The sequence below is a fragment of the Pantherophis guttatus genome, chromosome 6 (genome assembly GCF_059756535.1).
Source record: "Pantherophis guttatus breed Tessera chromosome 6, ASM5975653v1, whole genome shotgun sequence".
NCBI lineage: Eukaryota > Metazoa > Chordata > Lepidosauria > Squamata > Colubridae > Pantherophis > Pantherophis guttatus.
In genome coordinates, this window is record NC_142068.1 from 47,027,762 (window position 1) to 47,051,961 (window position 24,200).

General features: G+C 38.3%; 2 protein-coding genes across 6 annotated transcripts in view; one reads left to right on the plus strand and one right to left on the minus strand.

The window, feature by feature from the left end:
- On the minus strand, positions 1-22,006 carry SFXN3 (sideroflexin 3). Of its 3 annotated transcripts, none has more exons than XM_034439947.3 (11): positions 21,681-22,006; positions 17,385-17,549; positions 16,528-16,698; positions 14,491-14,589; positions 12,496-12,571; positions 8,428-8,513; positions 7,319-7,446; positions 6,724-6,773; positions 4,767-4,816; positions 3,999-4,046; positions 1-3,119 (listed from the first exon to the last, which is right to left on the minus strand). In XM_034439947.3, exons 2-11 carry the CDS (start codon positions 17,546-17,548, stop codon positions 3,023-3,025), a joined length of 969 nt encoding a protein of 322 aa, XP_034295838.1. In that variant the 5' UTR covers position 17,549; positions 21,681-22,006; the 3' UTR covers positions 1-3,022. The 3 variants fall into 3 exon arrangements, with proteins under 3 accessions (XP_034295838.1, XP_034295840.1, XP_087728965.1); XM_034439949.3 differs by lacking the exon at positions 21,681-22,006 and adding an exon at positions 20,042-20,135; XM_087872839.1 differs by lacking the exon at positions 21,681-22,006 and having other exon boundaries at positions 17,385-17,587.
- LOC117678638 (proton channel OTOP1-like) overlaps positions 21,876-24,200 on the plus strand; it is a 15,338-nt gene continuing 13,013 nt past the window's right edge. Inside the window, exons 1-2 of one of the 3 annotated variants that reach the window (XM_060682865.2) lie at positions 22,834-22,915; positions 23,468-23,534. The gene's annotated coding sequence lies outside the window, so the exon portion shown is untranslated. Of the gene's footprint in view, positions 23,535-24,200 lie in introns of all 3 variants that reach the window. The other 2 variants (XM_060682863.2, XM_060682864.2) reach the window with 2 other exon arrangements.

A 24,200-nucleotide genomic window follows, 5' to 3' on the forward strand; every position in this document is an offset into this window, starting at 1 on the left:
TTCAAGAGACAGAAATTATATTCTTTATTTGGAAAAATTGCCTTAGTTAAAGCTGCACAAGAGGCATGATGATACGGAATACATGTGGATTGCTGCACATAAATAATTTTTAGTTTGATAAAATAAAATCCCACCACAATCTAGCATATAAAGAGAAAATGCACTGATATAAAAATTCCAAAAGTTATTGTAATATTATAAGATTACATTCCAGAGAACGTAGACAAAAGGTTTCATTAAGAGTAAACATAATAAAGAGCACATAGCAACCTCTGACTGAACTTCTGAGCCTCCAACTTCAGTGACATTTATAAGGAACCAAAGGTAGGCAATTTTACTCCTATTAAGTGACTTGCTATAGAGATGAAAAGAACAGAAAACTGGATTAAGCACTGACCTTCAACACCTTTTGGAAAGGCAGTTCTGGCATCAGTTTCAGTGAAGCTGCTTATGCATTGTGGTGCCTAAATTAAATTCTTTGGCCCTTCTGCTAAAGGGCAAAAAGAACTTTTCATTAAAACGGCAAATGATATTTGATACCAGATTCATACAGTATACCATCAAAGGACTGTCCACTATTATCACCTTTGAGTGTTTTCTCTAGAAATACTTCTGTAAAGAGAATTCTGAAGTTTCAGCCACCCATTTTACATAGATTTTTCAAAATATTTAAGAGGTGCTATGTGACATCTTCACAAAGTTTCTTCTAGGATGTGGATATGCTGATTTAGTGCATTTGATCAGGTGTGCAAATTGACTGATCCTTGCATTGATCTATTACGTCTACATGGCAGACAGAAGGAGGTGCCGTAATTGGCTATGGAAATGCTTGCATTCAGCCATTCATACAAATGTTCTGCGCAGGCATGATTAAAGCCATAATTCCAGGATCACTGACTCAGTTCAAGCACATATGTCTGCATTCTATGAATCATAGTTATACATTCCATTACGCACCAAAGACTGTCATTTATGTTCTTAAAGCAATTCAAACAAATATTCCCTATGAGTAAGAAGAGTTGTGCTCTAAACTGAGCATTATGAAGATGAGTGAAGAAAAAAAAAATAGTGTCATTCTTATTTTGGAAAATATTACCACAATGTACAGGTAGTCCTCAACTTACAACAATTCATTTAGTGACCATTCAAAGTTACATTTGCACTAAAAATGTGACTTAATACTGTTTTTCAACTTATGACCATTGCAGCATCCCCATGGTTACGTGATCAAAATTCAGACGCTTGGCAACTAACTCACATTTATGATGGTTGCAGTGTCCTGGGGTCGTGTGATCATCTTTTGCAGCCTTCTGACAAGTAAAGTTAATGAAAAAGCCAGATTCACTTAACAACCATATTACTAACTTAACAACTGCAGTGGTTCACTTAACAAATGTGGCAAGAAAGGTTGTAAAATGAGGCAAAATTCACTTAACAAATGTCTCAGCAACAAAAATTTGGGGTTCAATTGTGATTGTAAGTCGAGGATTACCTGTATTATACCTTAAGCCTAGGATACAGATGTCATAGTATATGCCTAACCAAATGAAGTAGAAAACACAGCATGCAACATGATGAGCCGAAAGAATCAACCTTCAGCTTGAATGTCATCTGTGTTTATTGTCCTTTGAACTTTTTCTTGGCTCATGTATTATTCTAATATATAGTTATAACTGTTATTGTAATTGTGAATATAGTTATTGAAAATACTATCATAAGCAAAAGATAAGCAATAATCCCTCTTCAAAAACAATCTAGCAAATGTCTGCATCAGAGTTTTCTATATGGCTTTGTGATATCTACAGATTCAAAATATTAAATAGAAGCCCATGTTCAGACCTACAGAGTCAGTCCTCGTTTAGCAACTGCACTGACAGTAACTTTATGATTTACTGAAAAAAAAATACTGTACTTTATAATTAATCTTCACATTTATGACTTTCAGGTCTGAAAGGCAAAGGAATGCTGAAGCTGAAGTCACTTAGTGACTGTTTCATGAAATGACTGGTTTGCTAAACAAGGACAACCTGTAAAACTCTAACAGAGAATCCCCTCCATCTTGCAATAATGCTTTCACTATGATCAAATAGCATGTTACTATGAAACCCCAGTATTTTCTCATACTCAGAATTCACTAATGATGATAATCTACCTCAGAGGTCTTCAAACTTGGCAGCTTTAAGACTTGTGGACTTCAGCTTCCAGAATTCTAGGAGTTGAAGTCCACAAGTCTTAAAACTGCCAAGTTTGGGGACCCCTGATCTACCTCATGGGGTTTTTAACAGTAGGGCTGCATATATTGCCATCTTTGCAACGGAATGCTTCATTGGTTGCAAGAAACACTAAAATAGCAAGAGGATGCAAAGATGATTATTTATGCAGTCATTTTTTCATTGTAAGAACAGATGGTTTGGAGCAAAGCCTTTTTACAATCCCAGGATTATAGGCAGCTCACAAACATGTGCAAGTCCTTCATGAAACCATGATGTTTTTATTAGGTGCTGAATAAGAAAGACTTCAGTTGAAGCGAAGGGCAAATTGCTCTTCCACTGAACTTGATTTCTGTAGGATTTAAAGTACACAGTGGAGCTCCTCTCCTGAGAAGGATCTCAGTTTCATGATTCTTAAATATTACTTCACAGGGATTACATGTGTAGACACAAACATTCTTTCTTTTACACACAACATCTACACATTACAGCAGAATTATGCATAATAGAAGAACTGGGTTTTGCTTAAAAAACTGTCAGCAGTTTTGGTGCTGACATCAAGCTGAGTCAAGACTGGAATGATTCTGTTTGGATCAGAGCAAAAGTACACTGCCAGTTTATAATCTGTTCCTGAATGCAGGAAGGGTATATCGCACACATAGGACTGCCAAGATTTGACAGCTAACAAGAAAGCAGCATGTAAAAGGGATTATATTATTACAAAATGTAACTTTCTCCTTTGGAATGCTGGTTCATGGGTTCCTCATTGACTTCTTTCAGATGCATACCAGCTTAGTATGTGGCATCGTTTCTTAAAGTCCCTTATTAAAATAGACAACCTCAATATCAGAATTCTTCTCTCTGATCAAATTCTGGACTTCTGGTTCCAGGCGATTCATCCGCATTGAACTGCAAAAGGAAATATTACACTGTTTATTTGAAAGTACACCTGCTATGGATGTGGCACCAATAACTTAGAGAATTATGGTTACTGAAGCATGTTTTAGAAAATTAGGGTTCTACAGACTTTGACAGACTTTATTTATTATGCCTTCTGGAGGTGTTGGATTACAGGTTCTATAATCTCCAATCAACATAGCCCTGTCAAAGGCATTAAGCTGGGAAAGCTGGTTGAACCATATATTCAACTTTGTGGCCTTTGGAAAGAAATAATTCTTTCTGTAAGAAAGGGTAAGAGGGCAAGTGAAATCAAAGTGTTCTACATTAGTCATCTGACTGCATTATTTCAAATATCATTCAATATCCATTTATTTAGTTCATAAACCAGATGTTCTGACCACAATGCAAGAAACAAAATAGGCAGGTTAAATATAAAACTGTATGACCACCCCACAGAAATGTGAAATTTGATATTCAGTATGGAATTGTCCATCAGAATGCATAAATGTCTAGTTTTTAAAAAAGCCCTTAAAGAAGATAACAGAACGTATGTATATTGGCTTGAAAGTATGAAATGTCAAAAACCAAAGGCTGCCACTGAGGAGAAAATGTGCTTTTTGCCTTCAACCTTCTCTAATTGACAGTGTTGTCTAATTGTCCCTCACTGCTTAGCAGATCCTTCCAGCCTAAGATATCAAGGAATGAATCTCGGATCTTCTCAATGCAAAGTTCTATTGCTGAGCTTTATAACCCAGTTCTCAAATTCTTTGGCACAATCTTTGGGGAAATACTCCAGAACACATTTTCCTGAGAAATATTGAGTAAACAAATATTATACCTAACTGAAAGCAACAATAACATGCAAAAATATGTAAGGGTATTTCTTACCTCTTCTGTGGGAAGAATGCACAGCAAAGAGGTGTGGCAAACACCAAACTACAGAAAGAAAGACAAGAATGGAAGAAGTACTTTTGGTTGCCATTTTGTCATTGTGTGCTTGACTCATGAGAAAAATAGCTATCATGCTCACCAGCTACTTGAGTATCATCAACCATAATTGTCTACCATATGTAATGGATATACATAAATCAATTTTCCAACATCTGATTAGAATGCTAAAGGGAAACAATACACATAACACAATCTTATATTGTAGTTCTCTTGCTTCCCAATCAATGTTTCCCTCTCATATCCAGTGCCTTTTCAGGCTCCAACCAACAACACTGTAACAATCTTCTAATTAGATTTTTAAGAGGACGGGCTGAATGTTAATCCTTGTTCAGTTTCCCTAATCAGTGCTGATTTGGTCTACAATTCCAAGGTCCAGTTATAATAGACAGCAGTGCAGGATAATGCGAATTGTTGTCCAGAATATGGATGGCACCACATTTTGGGAAGACTCCAGGTTCATCATCTAGTGGTGCTAGAGGATTGCACAAAGCTTTTGGACTGATGGTACAAGTTAGATAAATAACCAAGACCACCAAACAAAGATCATAATCTCCCCAAATGTTCACAAACATATGGGAACTCCCCTGCTAAATATTGGTGCAAGTCCTCATTAGTCAACAAGTCAAGTCACATTGTCCAGTATAGAAAATACAAAAGTCTTGGATCTCTGTTCCTGGACAATTCTAGGAGAAAGATATCACTTACGTCAGGCCCACAAGTCCAATCTGCAGAGGAGCATTCATCCAGGGGTATCGCTGATGGAAATAGAAAAGGAATTCTTTATACACAATATTCATATTGTTTTCCAAAGCAAAAATTCTTATTTATTTATAGTTTATAGAAGTGAAATGCTTTATGGAGCAATCATAGCTATACATGAGAGGATGACGGACCCTTTTTGAGCCTGATGCACAGAATATATAAGCAGAGGCAAAATGTTGTGTTGCCTTAATAACACAGTGCCTCAATTCAACAGATGTGTTGAAGTGCAGCAAGTGTATCTTCTGCCTTTGCCACAGCCATCCTTCTGGAATATCTTCAGTGTTACAAACATGTCATTCTTGGAAGTCAATATGCACTTCAGCAAAGCTCTCAACACTTGGTTTTTGAATAGGGTTAATCTGCTGCTACAAATATTTCTGTTTTTGTTGAAACCCAGAAACTGATTTAACATATTGAAAACCTGGATAATTTCCTTAGGTAGAAAAAGAGGGTGGGGGCAAAATCAGCAAAACTGCAGACCATCACAATACAAGTCCCACTTCTTTTGAGCATGTGTACAATGGTGATGCACATAGAAAGCCACATAAGGGGCTTGGATTACAATGTTTGTCTGCCATTGTGCTAATTTTGATACATATGAACATTCCCATGGAAGCTGATGTCCTCAACGATAAATGTCTGGAATGGGAAAATGAATAACACAAACCTTAGAAGGACATCGAAGAGAAGCTGACAACACACTATATTAAGGTAGCAATGGTACTCAAACAGTGGTGGGTTGCTCCCAGTTCGGTCTGGTTCTATAGAACTGGTAGTAAAACCTGTGGGAGGCTCCGCCCACCTGTCCCGACATCATCATGGTTGATCTGCGCATGCACAGAAGCACGCACGCTCCCGTTGTGAACCAGTAATAAAGGTAAGTGGAACCCACCCCTGTACTCAAAGTGTTGCCTGAGGACCCCTAGAGTCTCCCATGACCCTCTTAGGAGTCCACAAAATCAAAATTATTTTTCTATCTATGTTAAAAACTAATACAATAATAAAATCCCATCAACAATCATGAGAAGTAGTGGCTGTTTCGCATATGGCAATTTTAATTTTTAATATAGTAAACAATATAACATACAAGTATACAAGCAAAAGCTCTTTTGGAGTCTTCCACAATTTTCAAAAATGGGAAGAGATTCTGAGAGGAAAAAAAAAGTTTAATAAACACTAGAATATAAAAATCAGAAATATGAGGAAAAGTGCTACTATATATGGTTCCCAAAATTAATATCAGAGGACTAAAATGGGAGCAGAACTTTAGCAATCTTGCTAAATGTTAATTTCATGATGGCTTTTAATGCTAGAAGCTAAACATGAGATAGGACAGTTTCTTTTTATGTTAATCTTATATTTGCCATTTGCAAGAAAAGAAAAATCCGTTTCCTTTCAGGTTCCTGGGACTTTAACTTCTAGCCAGCATTAGTCACCAGTTCCAATTGTATTCCAATTGACACATCTGGAGAGGACCAAATTGGAGAAAGCTGGTTTAATTAAACTGTATATAATTTTCATGATCTTGATCCATCCCATCAACCCTGATTCCAGCATGACAACTGATGCATCTGAAAAGAAAAGTAAATTTCTTTTCTCTGTCTTGTAGCTGCCATTTGCATAGGGTTGGGGTTAGGCAAAAGTTAGGATTAAACTTCCCTACTACCCTGTTTCCCCCAAAATAAGATATCCCCTGATAATAAGCCCAATCGGGCTTTTGAGCGCATGACAATAAGGCCAAGCGCTTATTTCAGGGTTTAAAAAAATAGAAGACAGGATCTTATTTTCGGGGAAACATGGTTAGAAGGGAACCTGACCAAAAAAAGGGAACCACATCCTTCTAGGCATAAAGTTATGGAGGAACATGAACTTGATCAAGAACCAAAAAAAATATCCATACCTTCATAAATGCTCTTTTCTCTAGGGCATTCATGATCACAGGAGGGATGGCTGTGGGGAAGAAGTGAAAGAAGAGTCAGACACCATAAAAATAATCTAGATGTCTCTTCAAGGAAGGGACAGAGAAAACCTGCAGATACTGGATTTGTTGGGATACTTTTTCACTAGGAACCTTTTGCCCACCTTTAAGGTGCATTCCTCTTGGGATCTTTTGGACTACAATCCCATTAGTTTCAGCAATATAGTTAATAACTGAAGGTGATACATTCAAAGCACCAGTTATATATACTGAGATTTATGCTACAATAAATACTTCTCATATCTCTAGTTCTCCCAAATGCCTCAACTGGGAAGGACTGACATGTTTTCTCAGTAACATAATTCATGATATTCTTCTCAACAAAAGCAAGTTCCACTGAATTAAGAAGTTTCAATAGCTAAATAAACATCTATTATATATTATATTATTGTGTCTTTCAAGCTCTATCTTCAGGGGTTATTTTAATTTTGCTTTGAAATTTGTCATTAAAAAAAAGATGGACAAAGAGGGAATATTCACTGACATTCAAATATTTGTCAAGGTAGCAACAACATACCCATTGCTGGTGCAGCCATGCCAATGCGTGAAATCACCACTTGCACAATAGCTTGCTGGGCTGCCTTCTTCGATTCACCCAGCCGATTTCCATGTTCATCCATAATGGGGATACCAAATTTTAGCTCCCTATAAAAATGGTTAAGAAGGAAGCATAAACTCTCTATTCTTCATTCTGTCTTTTCTCTGCATTTCATTATGTTGTTTTTTCCTCATCTGTTGTACAATAGTGATGGTTATGGCAATACTATTCAATATTCTCCTCTATAGGTAAAGGTAAAGGTTCCCCTCGCACATATGTGCTAGTTGTTTCCGATTCTATTCTCCTCTATATGGGACCCCATATTATCAAGAAAAGCTTTTGAGGACTACTATAGAAGCCGGTCATTACAGCATTTGCTCCCACCCAATAGGCATTTGCATATTCCCAAAATTAAATCTATCCTCTATCTATCTAAATCTCTTGACCATATATATGTCCTCACCAGGATCCACCTGCAGTACTTTCACAGCCTATCAATGGCCCATAGGCTGTACATTGTAAACCTCTTGCCTATGAAATACAGGAAGTACTTAGTTGATTTTTTTAGATGCCCAGATGATTTTATTTTTGCAGGAAACAGCTGAGGAGAACTAACTAGTATAGACCTTAGCTGTCCCCAGTGCTAATTTCCAGTGGGATTCCAATGAAGGTAGATTAAATTTTTGTTCGTTACTGCATCTGTATTTGCAAAGGAATAAATGGGAAGGGAAGAAAGTTGTGTGAAGGAAAGAGTTGAATGGAGGAACAGACTATTTCTATTTCAACATCCTATTCCTAGTTCAGAAAACTGACTCAGTTTACAATCAATATTAGCATACAAACCTTACATAACTATCAATCAAATCTTTATCATGGTCATGAACCTTACATGTTAGCTTGAAAATGTATTACAGGAGTTTGAATATATAATTACAGCTATACATACTCCATGCTTTTTAGTGTTATAAGATAAGATAGCCAATGTTAGAGGTGTTCAGAATATGCAACTTATAAGGAATTATCAGGAGTTGAACTTCCTGTAGCAGTTCTCTCATTACATTTCTATCCAACAAGCCATGCCATCTTACCTTTGTCTTGTTAATGGAATATTAATGCAGTTTGCAGCTGCCACAGCTGCAAAAGGCACATAGCGTCCAATGATTGAGGGCAAATGCTATCAAAAAGGGAGGGTTGAAATGAGAGAAGAAAGAGACTTGTGATATAGATTAAATTAATAACATGATGAACAGAATTATATTTTACAACAGGGTCACTGATGCAGTCAGGAACTGTCATCAATTCCTTTGAGAATTCACTATACAGGTATAATGAAATTTCAGAACTTTGTTTTTCTACTATATCAGATCCAGTGTATACTATTTTGTTCATGCATTTGGTTATGCAAAGCAACTCCCTGGCTTACTAGGCAAATTTTTCAGATAGGCCTCCAACTGATGAGAGAGCTCAGGCTTAAAATATACTAACAAAACAACCTCAACAGCTAGCTCTCTGCTCTTCTTTTGTTCTGTTTTTTTTTTCTTTTTGGGCTACTGTAAGAATTTGAGTCTCTTATCAGCTTGAGATATAATCTAAAATGATATTACAATGCACTTTGGAAATTTCTTGACCTTTATATACTGATGAAACACTTTTTGTATGTTTGCATTATTTCTTATTCCAGTATTTTCTTCTTGCAACTTTAATATCATTTTCTTTTTCTTTTGTCATTTATATGCCAACCATTTCCTCCATTTATCTTCACTTTGCATAATTCATCTTTATTTTCATCTCTCTCACTATTAACATAGATAATTGCCTCTGTAGAAGATTCATTTGGTGGATAAGTTTATTTATTTATTTATTTATTTATTTATTTATTTATTTATTTATTTATTTATATGCCACCCTTCTCCAGAGACTCAGGGTGGCTTACAAGGCGTTAAGCAATAGCCTTCATACTTTTGTATATTTTATACACAGTCAGCTTATTGCCCCCACAACCGGGTCCTCATTTTACCTACCTTAGAAAGGATGGAAGGCTGATTCAACCTTGAGCATGGTGAGAATTGAACTCGCAGTAATTGCAGGCAGCTGGAAGCTAAATACTACCTTTTAACAGTAGCATTAATCTGCTGCGCCACTCAGGCTCTTATAGTTATTGTCCTTAGGGATTTTTGAACATTATCTTTCCTTTTTTATCTCATTCAAAATCATTTGTATTTTCTCTTGCCTTTTCTTTTTACATTCACTACCGTGTTTCCCTGAAAATATGACCCACTCTGAAAAGAAGCCCTATCATGTTTTTGAATACATGCGCTAAAATGAAGCCCTAACTCCAAAATTAGCCCTAATTAAGACCCCGCCCACCCCAGAGTGCAGGGGGTGGGGAAAGGCACACAGGTAAAAATTAAGCTAGGATAGGGATGGGGGGTGGAGCTGCCCTACTTACTAGGCCTCGCACACCCCAGCACCTGCCTCACCTTGCAGGCCCAATTCTTCTGTGGCCACTTGCCGCCGCTCGCACGCATCACCCACAGCCACCATTTTACCATCAGAGCCAATAAACAAGGTCCGGTTTGATGTGTGCATTGCCCCCCACCCACCCGGTCTCCGTTTTGCTGTCAGTCTTCCAGAGAGCTCTCCGCAGCTGAGAAACGGCTTTGGATTGATGTGCGCGGCATCCCCTGGCTTCCATTTCACCTTCAGATGCCTACCGGAAAGCCCTCTGTAGCCAATAAAAGAGCTCTGGATCGATCCAGAGCTCTTTTATTGGCTACAGATGCCTTCCGGAAAGCCCTCTGTAGGGGAGATGCACCTGTCAATCTGGACCTCGTTTCTTGGCTGCAGAGGGCTTTCCGGAAGGCTGTGACAGCAAAATGGAGGCTGAGGGCAACACATGCAAGTGGTGGAAGCGGACGCAGAAGTCAGCCGGCAGTGGGCTCCTGCTGGGCGGTGCTGCAAGTGCCGTGGTGCCAAGGTGAGTCAATAATTAGACCCACACAAAAAGAAGCCCTAGCCATTGGGGGGGGGTGTCAAAAGAAAATAAGACCCGGTCATATTTTCAGGAAAACACGGTATGATGTGGTATAAAATATCCTCTTACTTGTATTATGTTCTTACTTCTGTGCCTTTATTAAGATTATTTTCCACTTTATGAACATTAATGGCCAAAGTCTTAGCGATCCAAATGATAACTATTCTTGAAAAAGATCTATGTCTTTCAGAAAAATAAGTACCATGTTTCCCCAAAAATAAGACCCTGTCTTATATTTTTTTGAACCCTGAAATAAACGCTTGGCCTTATTGCCATGCGCTTAAAAGCCCAATTGGGCTTATTATCAGGGAATGTCTTATTTGGGGGAAAACAGGGTATAAGAGGAGGTAGAAACATTAATGGGAAAATTATTATTTTTTATATGCTAACAGGTTTTAAAAATCAGTTGAAGATGATGATGCTGACAAAAATATGAAAGTAGAAAAATCAAATAGAACTGATGCAGAAAAAGTAAAAACAAAAAAAGTAAAATATTTGGGTATTATTATGATGAATATGAATTACATATTATTCCAAATAATTATGTTAAGAGATAAAATTAAATTAAAATATAAAAAGAAAATATTAAGATAGGAGAAATTGATAAAAATGGGTGTGTTGCCTAGAATTATATTTTAATTTCAGACAACAGCTGTTTTGATAACTAATATGCCATTCAAGCAATGGCAAAACAATTCATTTAAATTGGTATGGCAAGGGAAAAAACTATGAGTTAAATATAAAGCATTCCAAGGATATATTTTTGTTGAAATTGGAAACAGATAGAACGGGTTAAAGAATGTATGATAAAGTATGTTAAGAATGTTGGTTTTAATAAACAGATGGATCAATGGAAAATAGGTGGCTGAAAGGGTTGAAATTTGCATTATGTTGTGATCTTAAAAAGTCAATTTTTATAAAATGATATATTGTTGGTACATGATGCCAAACAAATTATCTAGATTGTATGAAGACATTTTATATGTATGTTGGGACTGTGAACAACATGAAGAGATATTTTATCATGCTTGATGGAATGTAAAAAAGCTAAGAAACGGATTGAAATGCATACATTTATACAGAGGATTTTAAACATTAATATTATATTGAAAACAGAACTTTTCCTTTTAGGATTGATTGACAAAACAGTTAGAAAAAAGACATTGGAGATCATTTTAATATATGATTACAGCAGTGAGATTATTGTATGCAAAAAATGGAAAGATTTGTCATTACCCACCATTGAGGAATGATTGATGAAATTGAGAGAATTTGGTAAGAAAAAAATATTAGGACGTATAAGTTGCCGCAAGTTGACTATCACTGCTTTTCAATATATCTAAGCAGCTTTGTAAAATGTAAGCTAGTACAGCCTTGGCAAGCTCCCTTTTTACAACTCTCCATGGAACATCTGATCGCAACATTGGCAAACTTCTTGAAGGGGAAAATACTATCCTTCCAGAGGAACAGCTTCAGGAAACTTTAAACTGGGTCAGATATGAGTTGGGGTAAAGTGAAAAAAATATTATGAAGAAATGGCAGAAAAAAAGCCATTGCTGGGATGTTTGTGGTCAACTGCAAATGAAGAAACGCCCTACAGTTGACTAAAATGCAGAATTGAACTGAAAGGAAGTTTTGTTTCCTGAAACCTTTGAAAAGAACTGGAAAGAATTACTGGAAAAGTCATTCTTTAAGAATCTGGCAAAGGAAAGCAGATGCGTATTTCTATCTAATTTTCTTAGGGATTTGGGGTGTTATCCTTTTGGATAAAAGAGATATGCAAGCACAAGAATTATTATATTAGGAACTTCTTAATATTTGTACATACAAATAGTAATACATTGAATCTACTATACTAGGATAGTAAGAGTAAAATTATCAGTCTGGCTTATTAATATGAAATAAAGAAGTCTCCATGAAATCCACAGGAATAGATTTTACCAATATCAAAATGTTCATGATAAACATGAATTCTCCCTGCTCCTGAAAGAGGCAGATCATGTCATAACCAAGGAAGGAGATAAAATCATTTCTGTAAGCGAAATTGCTTACAGATTGCTACTTCTTATTTCAGAGATGAGGAATTCTGTCTTCAGGATGGCTTGATCATTGGATCTCTTACCTTGGTGAGAGATTTGAGTCCTAATGCCGCCACCACAGCTCCAGTAGTAGCACTGACATAAGCGGTCCCCAACTGTCTGCAAAACAAGTAGACAACTTGGTGACACCAAGAAACTCTCAGCCCTCCTGTCTAACCTTAACTTTAACCCCAGTCCCATCCCAGAAATATGGCAGGGTGGATAGCAATTTAGCATATTTATTTTTTTTATTTTTTAAAAAACAAAAGTTTATTAAACATATAAAAAGTAAAATGTTATACCATGTATATACAAAATACATATATTAATACAGACGAGAATACATTTAAAAAAGTGACTTTGGTCTCATGTCCATTATCTTATTAACAGTGCATATTTGTTAATTATTATTATCGTACAGAATTTTACATTTACTCTCATTTCTACGAATTATCCAATTATACCACCTATTCCACACTATATAAACTTTTGAGTCTACCTTATCCTTCATTTCAAATGTTAGTTTGTCCATTTCCGCACAATTATATTTTTTGCATATTTAAAGCAGCCTCTGGTTATCATAAGGCACATACGCCTCTGATCAGAAATACCAGTAGGCAAAATCAGTTTTTGAATTGTATTTGGCGCTAGTAGAAAATTAACAGCCATGATGGTACCCTACATCTTTTTTTCATCAGGTTGCTTTTTCCATTTTTGAGGGCTTTAAGAGAAAAATGAAAGACAAGTTTCTCAAAATCTTATCAAAATACAAAAATGCCAGACAAAAAATGCCAGTCGTGCCAATCAGTAGTCTCTGAGAACATAAAAATGAACCATGGCCTGCTAGGCCAAAAGAGGCTTGCCTCCCTTTATCAAATGGAACCATTCCTGTCACTAATTTGGGAGCTCCACTGGTTGCCAGTTGGCTTCCCGACACAATTCAAGCTGCAGGCTGTCACCTTTTAAAGCACTATATGGGCCTTGGACCCCTGGGACCACTTTCCTAATAATACCTGCCATGCAATAAATTCTGATAAAGTAGGGTCCCTCTCAGTGGTGAAATCCAAATTTTTTTACTACCGGTTTGTGGGTGTGGCTTGGTGGGCGTGATATGGCTTGGTGGGTGTGGCTTGGTGGACATGGCAGGGGAAGGATACTGCAAAATCCCCATTTCCTCCCCACTCTGGGGCCAGCCAGAGGTGGTATTTGCCGGTTCTCCAAACTACTCAAAATTTCCACTACCGGTTCTCCGAACTGCTCAAAATTTCCGCTACCGGTTTTCCAGAACCTGTCAGAACCTGCTGGATTTCACCCCTGGTCCCTCTGAATCCCCAGATTTAGGGAGCATTACTCTCAGGATCATGGAAAAGACTGTCTTCAATTTCTGTCCCCTTCTGTAAAATAAAGAGTTCCCCAGAAATCCAAATAGCTCCTATTAAGTTTTAGAAAGACATTAAAACTTGTTAACTCCAGCAGTCTTTGTAACCTTGTTACAATTTTCTTCTAGCGCTGGATATATTTTCTCTCTCTTTTTGGCAATTGATATTCCTGGTACTTATATATGCTGATACACTTTATTTTATTTTATTATGTTATTCTCATGGTCTTAATCTGATTCATTATTTATTTATTTATTTATTTATTTGTTTATTTATTTATTTAAATTAAATTAAATTTGTATACCGCCCTTCTCCTGGTGGACTCAGGGCGGTGCACAGCCAAGTAAAAAACATCCAATACAAAATTTAAAAATTTAAAAGAATTATACCCTTTGGCCGAAAATTAAGAACCTTATGACTAAAACCCATTAAACAATTAAAAAATCTAATATCTCAAAAACGGGGGGGGTCACGCCATCTGGAATTAGAGAACAGCAGGATAGTTTTGCTATCCAGGTAAGCATTGAATCGTGAAAATGGTATTTCCTAGAAACTGCCACAGCCTGTTGCTGGTTTAGGGCCAGGCAACTCAAGACTATTGAATATAATTCTTGGAAGGGAAGTTGATCTTAATTTCCAGTTATTTTACTGCTTTCTTACTTGACAGTGATGGGTGCGTCTCCACTCCGGTTAGTATAATTGACAATGGCATTGAATGATTGGTTCACCCATTGCCAGAAAACCATGGCAGGGGCCGTCCTGCAGGAAAAGAGACAGTCAGGACTGCCAAAAGCTACAAGAAGCCAAGACAGAAAGCTATCAGAGAAATCAAAATGTCAAGTTAACCTTCAGTATCCTAGGAAAACTCTGCTTGTTTATCTCAGTGTAATACCCATTTATGCATACACTTCAAGAGGCCTGGCTGTGGTTTCACTTATTAACAAGTAAGTTGCAAACATTCTTAACACGTCCTTGCAAAAGTTTACATTTCTAAATGGCCTTATCTATCTGTCCACACACGTACACAAACATTAACATAAGCATTTGGCAGTCACATTCTTACGGATACTCCAATAGTTTTATGTACATGGTTTTCACTGAAGCCACTCAAGACTCTCCAGAACATGTGCTTGCATGCATGTATCCCTTTGCTAATTACATGCAATATTAAAATATTGCATGTAAATATTAAAATTTATTAATAATATTAATATTAAATATTAAAATGCGGTTGCATTTTATGTTATTTCATATGTTATATGTTACTTTTATGCATAAAGTATCAAATCTATATCTATCATGCTCACAGTTTTGCATAAAATACTATCACAGAAAACAAAATGACAATGGTATACTTTAACAGTTTACAGAATAAACTAGAGCTAAGGATAAAGATACATATATACACATAAAGTGTGTCATGCAGTTAAAACAAGGGTGTGGAAGCTTCAGATCTTAGGATCTGCTTTACTTAGAATTCCAAGACCTACTAATCAGAACTAGACAAAAAATAAGCACTTAGAATTAAACAGTTGTAATATCAGGAATTTGTTCTGCATATCAGCAATGATGGAGAAAGATGTTTTGGCTTGCATTTTCATGCAAACCTATTTACACCACACTTTTCAAATCAAAATCAAAATGCCTTTCTTCTTTGGAACCCTTTAAAGAAGAATTCACATCTTATATGCTGCTGGTACATATGCTGAAGAGCATATATATACTATCACATGCAAGTTTTTAAAAAGTCCATATAAAAAGTACAAATCTTTGAAAAATCTATGCTAAAATCCCTATAGTCAGTTCAACCTTTCATTTTAAACCAATTTATTATTTATTTATTTATTAGTCCAATTTATATGCCGCCCTTCTCCATAGATCAGGGCGGCTTACAATGCATTATAGCAATAGCCTGCATACTTTTTTGTATATACCTGCTTATCAGGGCTTTCACCCCGCCCCAAGTGGTGTTGTTCTATACAAAGTTGGCTTATTGCCCCCACAATCCGGGTCCTCAATTTACCTACCTCGAAAGGATGGAAGGCTGAGTCAACCTTGAGCCTGGTGAGATTCGAACTTGCACTAATTGCAGGCAACTGGCAGCTAAATGCTAGCACTTAACAGCACTTTAGTCCGCTGCACCACCGAGGCTCTTTCAATGGGAAACTGAACCAACCTGAAGTTGTTAGACATGGTCTTTACTGCTTTTTACACACTTCCAGCATTGAGGACCCTATTCTCCATTCCCTTCTAGAAACTGAAAGTCAAATGCCCAGGTAGGGCTATGAATCCTAAGCATATATCCTGCAGGAGAGCAGCATCTTTTTCATTTAAGTCAGACATATGTGGCAGGGAGCTATTAAGGTCATCCCCTCCCCCCATATCGCTTTCTTGCCTTAAGTCATATTGTCTGATACAATGCTGAAATTTAAGATGGAGAGATATCTATACTGTCTTCCCTCCCATGACTAATAGCATCTTGAGCAATCTATGGAACATAAATTTATAGCATATAGTCAAGTCTAAATACTCTCTTAACCCCAGGGATTGCTATTTTTTCATAAAGTAAAATAAAAGCTACTCTCTCACTCACTCATCACATACATCTTTGGTCCTTAGTTATAGATTTCTTACTTCATACCTCTCTATATACTATTCCCACACAAGGTGCCAGAACTTTAGTAGGTATACACGTGCCTGTAGAAGGTGAGCATGCATCCCGTGATGGTCATGTTCATAGGCACCTGGGCAGACATACGTCCAACCAGAATCATCTTCTCACCAGTGTCTGGATGGAAGGCAGAGTCATAGATGTATTTTGCCCGCCATAATTGATCCTCAGTCAAGCCTGGTTGTACTTTACCCATTCTGGAAAGGTCCACAAAAATGAAAGAAAAATGAAGATAGCACATAATGTGGTGGTTTTTGGAATAAATATTAATGGTAGAAGGAGGTGGAGATAGCTATAGGAACAGAGGAGCTATATTCCTAATTCCCAGAAACACTTAAAGGAAAAAGAATTTCAGAAAAGAAGAGCAAATTAGGGTTCTTTTCTGCTCTCTTCACACAGTTTCACTCTGACCTACAGTTCAATATACCCTAAGGTTGTGTTAGGATATATTTCTTTTTATGTTCCAAATCCTAATAATAAACTACATATAAAGACAGTGCAATGGTCTTGAGCTAACTAAAAGTCCCACCACCAAACTACCACCAAAAGAGTTCAATCAATCAAACAAACAAAAAAACGCCTTCCTTAGAACCTCAATAAGGGTCACTTTCCCAGCTCAGCTTCACCTGTATAAATTTTCTTCCCACTGCTTTCACTGAATGTACCCTATCTATCTACTGAATGTTACAAACAATGGATAATGCTCAGAAGAATAATGGAAGACAAGGGAGAGAGAGAAGAAGGCTCTATTATCCCAGCATTTAGAAGAGAGGAGTGGAAAAGGAGGGTCACAGTTCTGTCAGATGTTTTAAACAACTTGGACCAAGTCATTAGGATTCCCTGCTGTCCTTATAACTGCTTCCCATCAACTCTCCAAAAGAACCTGTAATTCTGTATCACTCTTCGGGCATCTTCTAGGGCCTTGCTTGAAAGCAGAAGGTTGCGCGGATCTGTCACTGTGAAGAAATGCTTTGCTCTTCCCATGAAGGTGCTCTGATCCCATCGTGGCTCATTTATGTTGATGAGCAAAGACAGTTCTGCAGACATTCTGGGCAAGAAGACAAAGAAAGAAAGCAAAATAACCATATCACTGCACAATAGATATCGACACACAAGAGACTGACATATCCTCATTGGCACATCTCCGTTCAATTTACTTCCATTCTATCTTGTCCCCAACTAAGTTTTGGAGTTCAAGGGATTTGAAGATTCTCAAGAAAGATACAAAATATGCTGACTGTTTCTGCTTTGCTTTTGAGACACATTCCATTCTGGAAGAAATCGGCCCAAGTATCACAGTATTCTCTGGCATGGTTCACACCCCAGGCTAAATCAAATTGTGATTTGTGGGGCTTTGGCTCAGCCACTGTAGTTTGTAAACAATGGTTTTTGTCAGCCTATTGTCTATGGAGTTCTTCAATCATCCAGGTCATCAAGGTTGTCCCAAAAGTGCTTTTCAAAAAGCAACTGGGCTTTCTTGGGATTTTTTTCCTTGAAAAAATTTCACTTCTCATCCAAGAAACTTCTTTAGTTCTTACTGAAGAAGTTTCTTGGATGAGAAGTGAAACATTCTCAAAGTGGTGGGGGGACCCTTTCATAGTGACTTCACTTTCTACTCCTGCAAGGTACATATCGAAGTATTGCTGGACCACAGCAATATATCTCATCAATTGATGAAGAATATTTATGTTAATTATTTCATAGCCTTCAAAGGGAAACTAAAATAATGCTTTAATAGAGGTTATTTTTTATTTAAATTACTGAGGACAATAAGCTTGCATCAGCACTAGAGAAGGACTCCCTCCTATCATGATCACTGCACTTTCTAAGGAAACCTTGGTTGCTCTTTAAATCTCATTTTCCATATCCAATTTAATTCCTAGGCAATAAGAAAATCAACAATGATTCCATTTCCAAAGAAAAAGGTCAATCGCTGATATTCAAAGTTCTTTCTAAATGGAATAATCCTTTTGAACAAAAATCTGATTTGACAGAAAAAAAGAAAGGCTAATGGAATGCACTGTTAGAACTAATGCTCTGAGCAAATGCAAGGATCCAGAGTGAAACTAATAATATTTCATGGATTTCTGTTCTCAATTGTGAACAAAAAGGGTATCAACAACGAAATAAGAAATAGGCTGTAGTTGGGATAAGATATGACATTGGCTAAGTAAATTATCCCTCCTTTCTCAATAATGAATATTTTCTCCATGGTTTTCACACACAAGAGATCATTTCTATGACTGTTGTTGAGACTAAAGAAATTAAGGGAGAGAGAGAGAGAGAGAGTCAGGAAGAAATATTCAAGTGCATGATTTTTAGCCTAATTTTTTAATTAAAAAATCTGAATTATAAGAGCCTTGTATTTAAACTGTAGGGCACTGTTCAGAACCAAAAATAAGCTCCTGGGTTTTGCTATAACTTCTCCAGTCTTATTAGCAGGAATTTACCTTTATCTTCCATCTTCCTAAATAACATTTTAATTAAAATTGTCTGAGGATAGAGTAGGCAGCACTAGTCTTCAACTATTCCACGCCTACCTCTAGGTTAATGGATATTAATACTGTATGAGAATAGCGTACCAGATTGGTGTCATGATTAAGGCTTTGGGCTGGAAACCAGGAGACAGTGCGTTCTAGTCTCACCTTAGGCATGAAGCCAGATGGGTGACCTTGGGCGAGTCATACTTTTTTAGCCCTAGGAAGCAGGCAATGGCAAACCACTTCTGAAATCTTTCCAAGAAACCTGCAGAAACTAGTCCTGGCAATCGCCAGGTGTCAACAATGACTTGAAGGCCCTTCCCTACTTGAAGGCATGTGAAAGTGATAGATGTTGGAAAAGTGTTTGGCTAGATGAGGATCAATAAACAGAATGATTCTTAAGGAGATGAAATAGCTCACAAGTTCAGGAATATTTCTGGAGGAACATGCATTCCCTTTGAAGGAGCAAGTGACCATCTATGGAATTGTCTGGATTTGTCTGTCACCCAGGCCCAAGTGGTTTCAGTGACCCACAGTTTATTTGACCAGCTGCAACTGACTCATTGACTACGATGCCTTTGGTGAAGGGGTGAGCTAAACTGAGTAGTTCATTTCTGGCCTGTCACAGTATTGCAATGTGCATGGAACTGCCCTTGAAGGTGGCTTGGAACTCACAGCTAGAAACAGGGGTGTCTACAGATTTTATCAGAATGATGAAACAACATTACCATATTGTACTTCAAGTCCCCCAACTTTGAGATGCATATGAGATGCCACAAGTATGGGACTTGTGTTACAACCCCAAGATACTATGTTAATTTTTCAGACTCCCTTTTGTAACCTCTCCTCCATGCAGACACTTGCTGGCTAGAAATGTTAAAACACTGATCCTGAGGGAACTATCACTGGCTGCTATAAGGATCTACCATGAACTTTAAAATGTTATAATGTTCTTTAAGGAAGTATTTCTGCCAGCATGCACCTACTTAAACATTAATATCTGTGGATGATTGCTGCTCACTGCCTCAGAAGAATATTCTGGGAATATTCAGGAGAGTACCTTGTCTATTGTGTCCTTTCAGTTTTGGAGGCCAGACTGGGCCAATGCTTGCTTCTTGATGCCAAGTGAAGAGCTGGCTTTTCAGTCTCATGGGCTTACAATGAGGCAAAGGGGACATTGTGAATTAGACATATTCTTTGGTTCAGTTAGCAGAGAGTCTTCACACAAGGGATGAATCCTGTAACTATTGCTGTTTTAATCTTTAGCAGGGATCCTAATTCTTCATTTATTTTACTGTTTTATAATTTTGTATTGTAACTTGAACACACCTGAAATCCTTAATTTGTTTTTTTTCCCTTTCTTTTCTTTTTGTTAGCTTGTTTTTTCTTTGTATTTTGTATTTAACTTTGTAAATAAAATAAATGATGAAAAGAACATACCAGAAATCCTAAAATATCAAGCAACCAATAAACATTTAATAAATAAACATGTGAACCTATAATATGTATGCTTTGAGGAATTTACAGGAATATCTTATGATCTGTGGCTGCATGAGGGGCAGATGATGTCCAGCTAAAGCCTATTTCAATGTCATGCACAGCAATTTTCATCATTTTAATTGTTTTATTAATATACATTGGTTGTATATGACATTGTAACAAGCACTGAAATTTGAGCACTGAGCATAAATCAGTCCTTATAGAAGAATCAGAGAAAACTACTTAGACATTACCTTTAAACTGTTAAAACCCAGTGGGTTGACCAAATGGAGGGAGCAATTCCAAAGGAGGATTTTTTTTCATAAAAGCACCTCTCCTTTCCCCCCACAATTTATTGCAAGCATACAGAAAATCTGAATTCTATCAGAGAATTTCATATTCCAATTCAAACCCAGCTTGCAAATTAGCTTTTTTTTAAAAAAAAATCATTGCCTCCTACACACTGTACATAATCAATCATTTCAATCAAACAGGTATAGCCCTACCACCCAGCTTGCTTGTTCCTCATGGGACAGCAAAATCATTCCGAGGTATCAACTTGAGATATTGGGGTTCAAGTCCCATTATGGCTAGCCACAGAACCCATAGCCATGCTGGACAGGGAAGTTGGGTAAGAGAAAGCGGGCGTGAGGGGTACAGTCTTGGACGAGCGTAGGGCCATGCAAGCTGAAATCCCACTAAACTTTGACGGTCACAAAGCAAAATTAAAACAACTAAACCTTTCGGTTTCGCCTAACTCAGAGCGTCGGTGCGAGTACAAAAGGGGGACGCAGCCAGCACAGAAGAGCAGAAATCCCTGTACCGTTGTGGGGGGCGAAGGAAAGAGCCTCTGTCAGGATCAGACCTCCTGCCGACGTGATCGTACACGGGGCTAATCTGGGATGGATGGATAGATGGATGTAATTACGCCCCATCCCGGATTAGCCCGCGAAGAGCGCTCCTTCTCCACTCCCACGGGGACCGGTGGGCGCAGGCGGCCGATCTCCACCCAAAGCCCTGACTCAGAGGAAAGGATGGAAAATATCCGAAGAGGGAAAGCGAAACAGACGGTGGACAGCGCCCGCCAAGCTGTGTGCGAAAGGAGGAAAGGGCCGGACCCGCAAAGACGCCCCTTTAAGAAAAGCCAGGAGGGCAGAGACGACAAGCAAACGATGGGCTCTAAGGGAGGAGGCGCGCGACCTTTACGAGAACCCACTCACTTGCGTTCCCACGAGCGGCGGCGGCTGCAACCCGATCGCCCAGGAGCGGCACTGAAACTACGGAGCGCCCCCCTCCCGAGACCAGCCCCTCCCTGCGGGCTTTCCTGGCTCCCACCGCAGCGGAGAGAGCCAATGGTCGCCGCGGAAGCCCATCGAAGGGGCCGGGCCGAGACAAGCACGTTACTTTGAGCTACGGGGCGAGGATTAAGAGCGGGGGGGCGGGAGGGGCTGCTGCCTGGAAGGGCGGAGGGGAGGGAAGCGGGAGGCCTCTCCCTGGCACGGCTCGGCAGAAATCGGATTAGGACGGGCTGGAGTGGAGAATGGGCGGGCCTGCAACCAGACTGCACCGCTTGTTGCTTTTATCCGGAGGGAAGGAGTGGGGGGCGTCGCCTGCTTTTACGCTCCTCCATCCTCTCTTCCTTCCTGAGACCAGCCGCGGAAGGCACCGGCCAAGCCTTGGGGAAGGGGGGGGGCTTTCTTTCGCTGCAACCCCTCCGAAACGATCCGCACCCTGCAGGCGAAAGCTGTAGATTGCAAGATCTACAGTGTGGGTGCCAGGATCCAGCCTGGCGGAGACTTGATTATCAGTAGCTGGTTCATTCTCTGGAAAGGACCTTCTGAGGATGTGCAGAGTGCCTCCTTCTAGTAGTAACCGTTACTGCTGGAAGTGTCTTAACACAAGAGCGACTAGATCAGTTCTGGGAAAGCTATTGACAAATACAAAACGCCCCCCCCCAAATTCCTCAGGCAGGTTGGGGGATTCTGACAAGCGGCTTCATTCTGGCTTTCTCCTTTTTTTTGTAAAACGAAGCGGGAGTATCTAAAACGCTGAGAATCTGTAGAATCAGGAGCCACACAGAAATCATAAGATCATCTAAGAAGCTTAGCCTTGAGTAATTTAAGTATCTTTTGAGGATACTGTGGAATAGAAGAACAAAGTGGAGATGATGCTCCTTTCAGATTGGGATATTGGTCGTGGGTAGTGTTGGTGAAATAGTTGTAATATTTGCTTTCCCCATATATCCCTTCAGTATTGTTCATCCCTGCTGTTTTCTTCAATATGAAATTTGGGGAATAATTCGGTTATGAAAATATGTTCAGCCAGATTAAATGTTTTGACGGGGAAAAAAGGCTGAAATCCCATAAACACTTTCTGAACAGTGTTTTCTGAACCCTGTGAGACTTTTAATAAACAAATATAAGATTGTGTTGTTAATGTTACAGTACTTGAAAAGGTATGGGGTATTCCATGCTTTGCATTCTGTTTGATATCTTTAATATTTAATTTGAGTAAAATGATTCATTTTGTCCTAATTTATAACCTAATATGACTAAGACTAATATGACTAATATGTGCTGTCATTGTATTGAATCTTGTGATTATGGTATTTTTAATTTAAGCAATAGCAAATATAAAGATGTATTTGTCTTGATTACAAAAAAAATAGATGTTTGAAATGAAATACTTTGATATTTATTTCTTCAGGCAAGTTAAAAATTATTTACTTATTTATCTGATTGCTGCAGTTCAAACATCTTGTTTTGGGCTGCTCATGGAAAACATGCCTGTTGGTTTATCTAGTTGTGTAAGGCATAATTTAAAAAACCAGCATTAGTGCCCTTGCTGTGGTTACTATTAACTTGAAAGCCGGGCATGAGCATAGAAAGAAGGAGCAAAAACAACTCACAAAGTCCTGATGTGCTTCAGATTATACTGGTGGGGTGGTCCCAAGTTCTCCCCTCCCCCAGACCATCATCATTGGTATATTAATATCTTGCCTTGTCAGGTGGCAGGCTTGCCAGTTGAGAGGAATGCATGCAAGAATTGTGATCCGAGCAGTAGGACAATAACAGGTAAGTGTCTAATGAAAGGGGATTGAGAAGGGTGCTCTAAAGCTGTATCTACATCTGTTTATACAAATGCATGCAAGGATTCCAAAATAATTATGGTTATTCTTGGGGAAAGTCACTAGTTTTATTTTCAGGAGTGGCAAAAAGGGGTTTCAGTACAACTATACAGTTACCAGTGTTAATTTTCAGCTGTTTAGTTCATACATATGAACCACACACACACACAGATGCACACTTGTTTGGATAAAATATGAATAGACATGTATGAAAGATGAAATGCAGATGATTGTGTTTTGGAAGACTTTATACAATTGGTTGGAAAATACTAGAATGAAAATCATGAAGAATAACAGAATATCAGAGTTTGAAAGGACCTTGGATGTCTTCTAGTACAACTCCATTGCTCAGGCAGGAAACCCTATACCATTTCAGAAAAATGGTTGTCCAATCTTTTCTTTAAAACTTCCAATGTTGGAGCATCCACAACTTCTGGAGGCAAGTCATTCCTCCGATTAATTGTTCTGTCAGGAAATTTCTCCTTAGTTTTAGGTTCCACCCATTGCTTCTTGTCCTGCTGTCAGGTGCTTTGGAGAATAGCTTGACTCCCTCTTTATGGCAGCCCCTGAAATATTGGAACACTGCTATCATGTCGCCCCATCTTTCCATTAA

Excerpts from the sequence above, each read along its gene's own strand:
- SFXN3 (XM_087872839.1), bottom strand. The coding sequence starts at position 17,587 with ATGGTTATTTTGCTTTCTTTCTTTGTCTTCTTGCCCAGAATGTCTGCA. Across the intron at positions 8,514-12,495 it reads GACTCAAATCTCTCACCAAG|CATTTGCCCTCAATCATTGG; the intron begins GTAAGAGATCCA and ends CCTTTTTGATAG. Across the intron at positions 4,817-6,723 it reads AGAAAAGAGCATTTATGAAG|CGATACCCCTGGATGAATGC; the intron begins GTATGGATATTT and ends TATTTCCATCAG.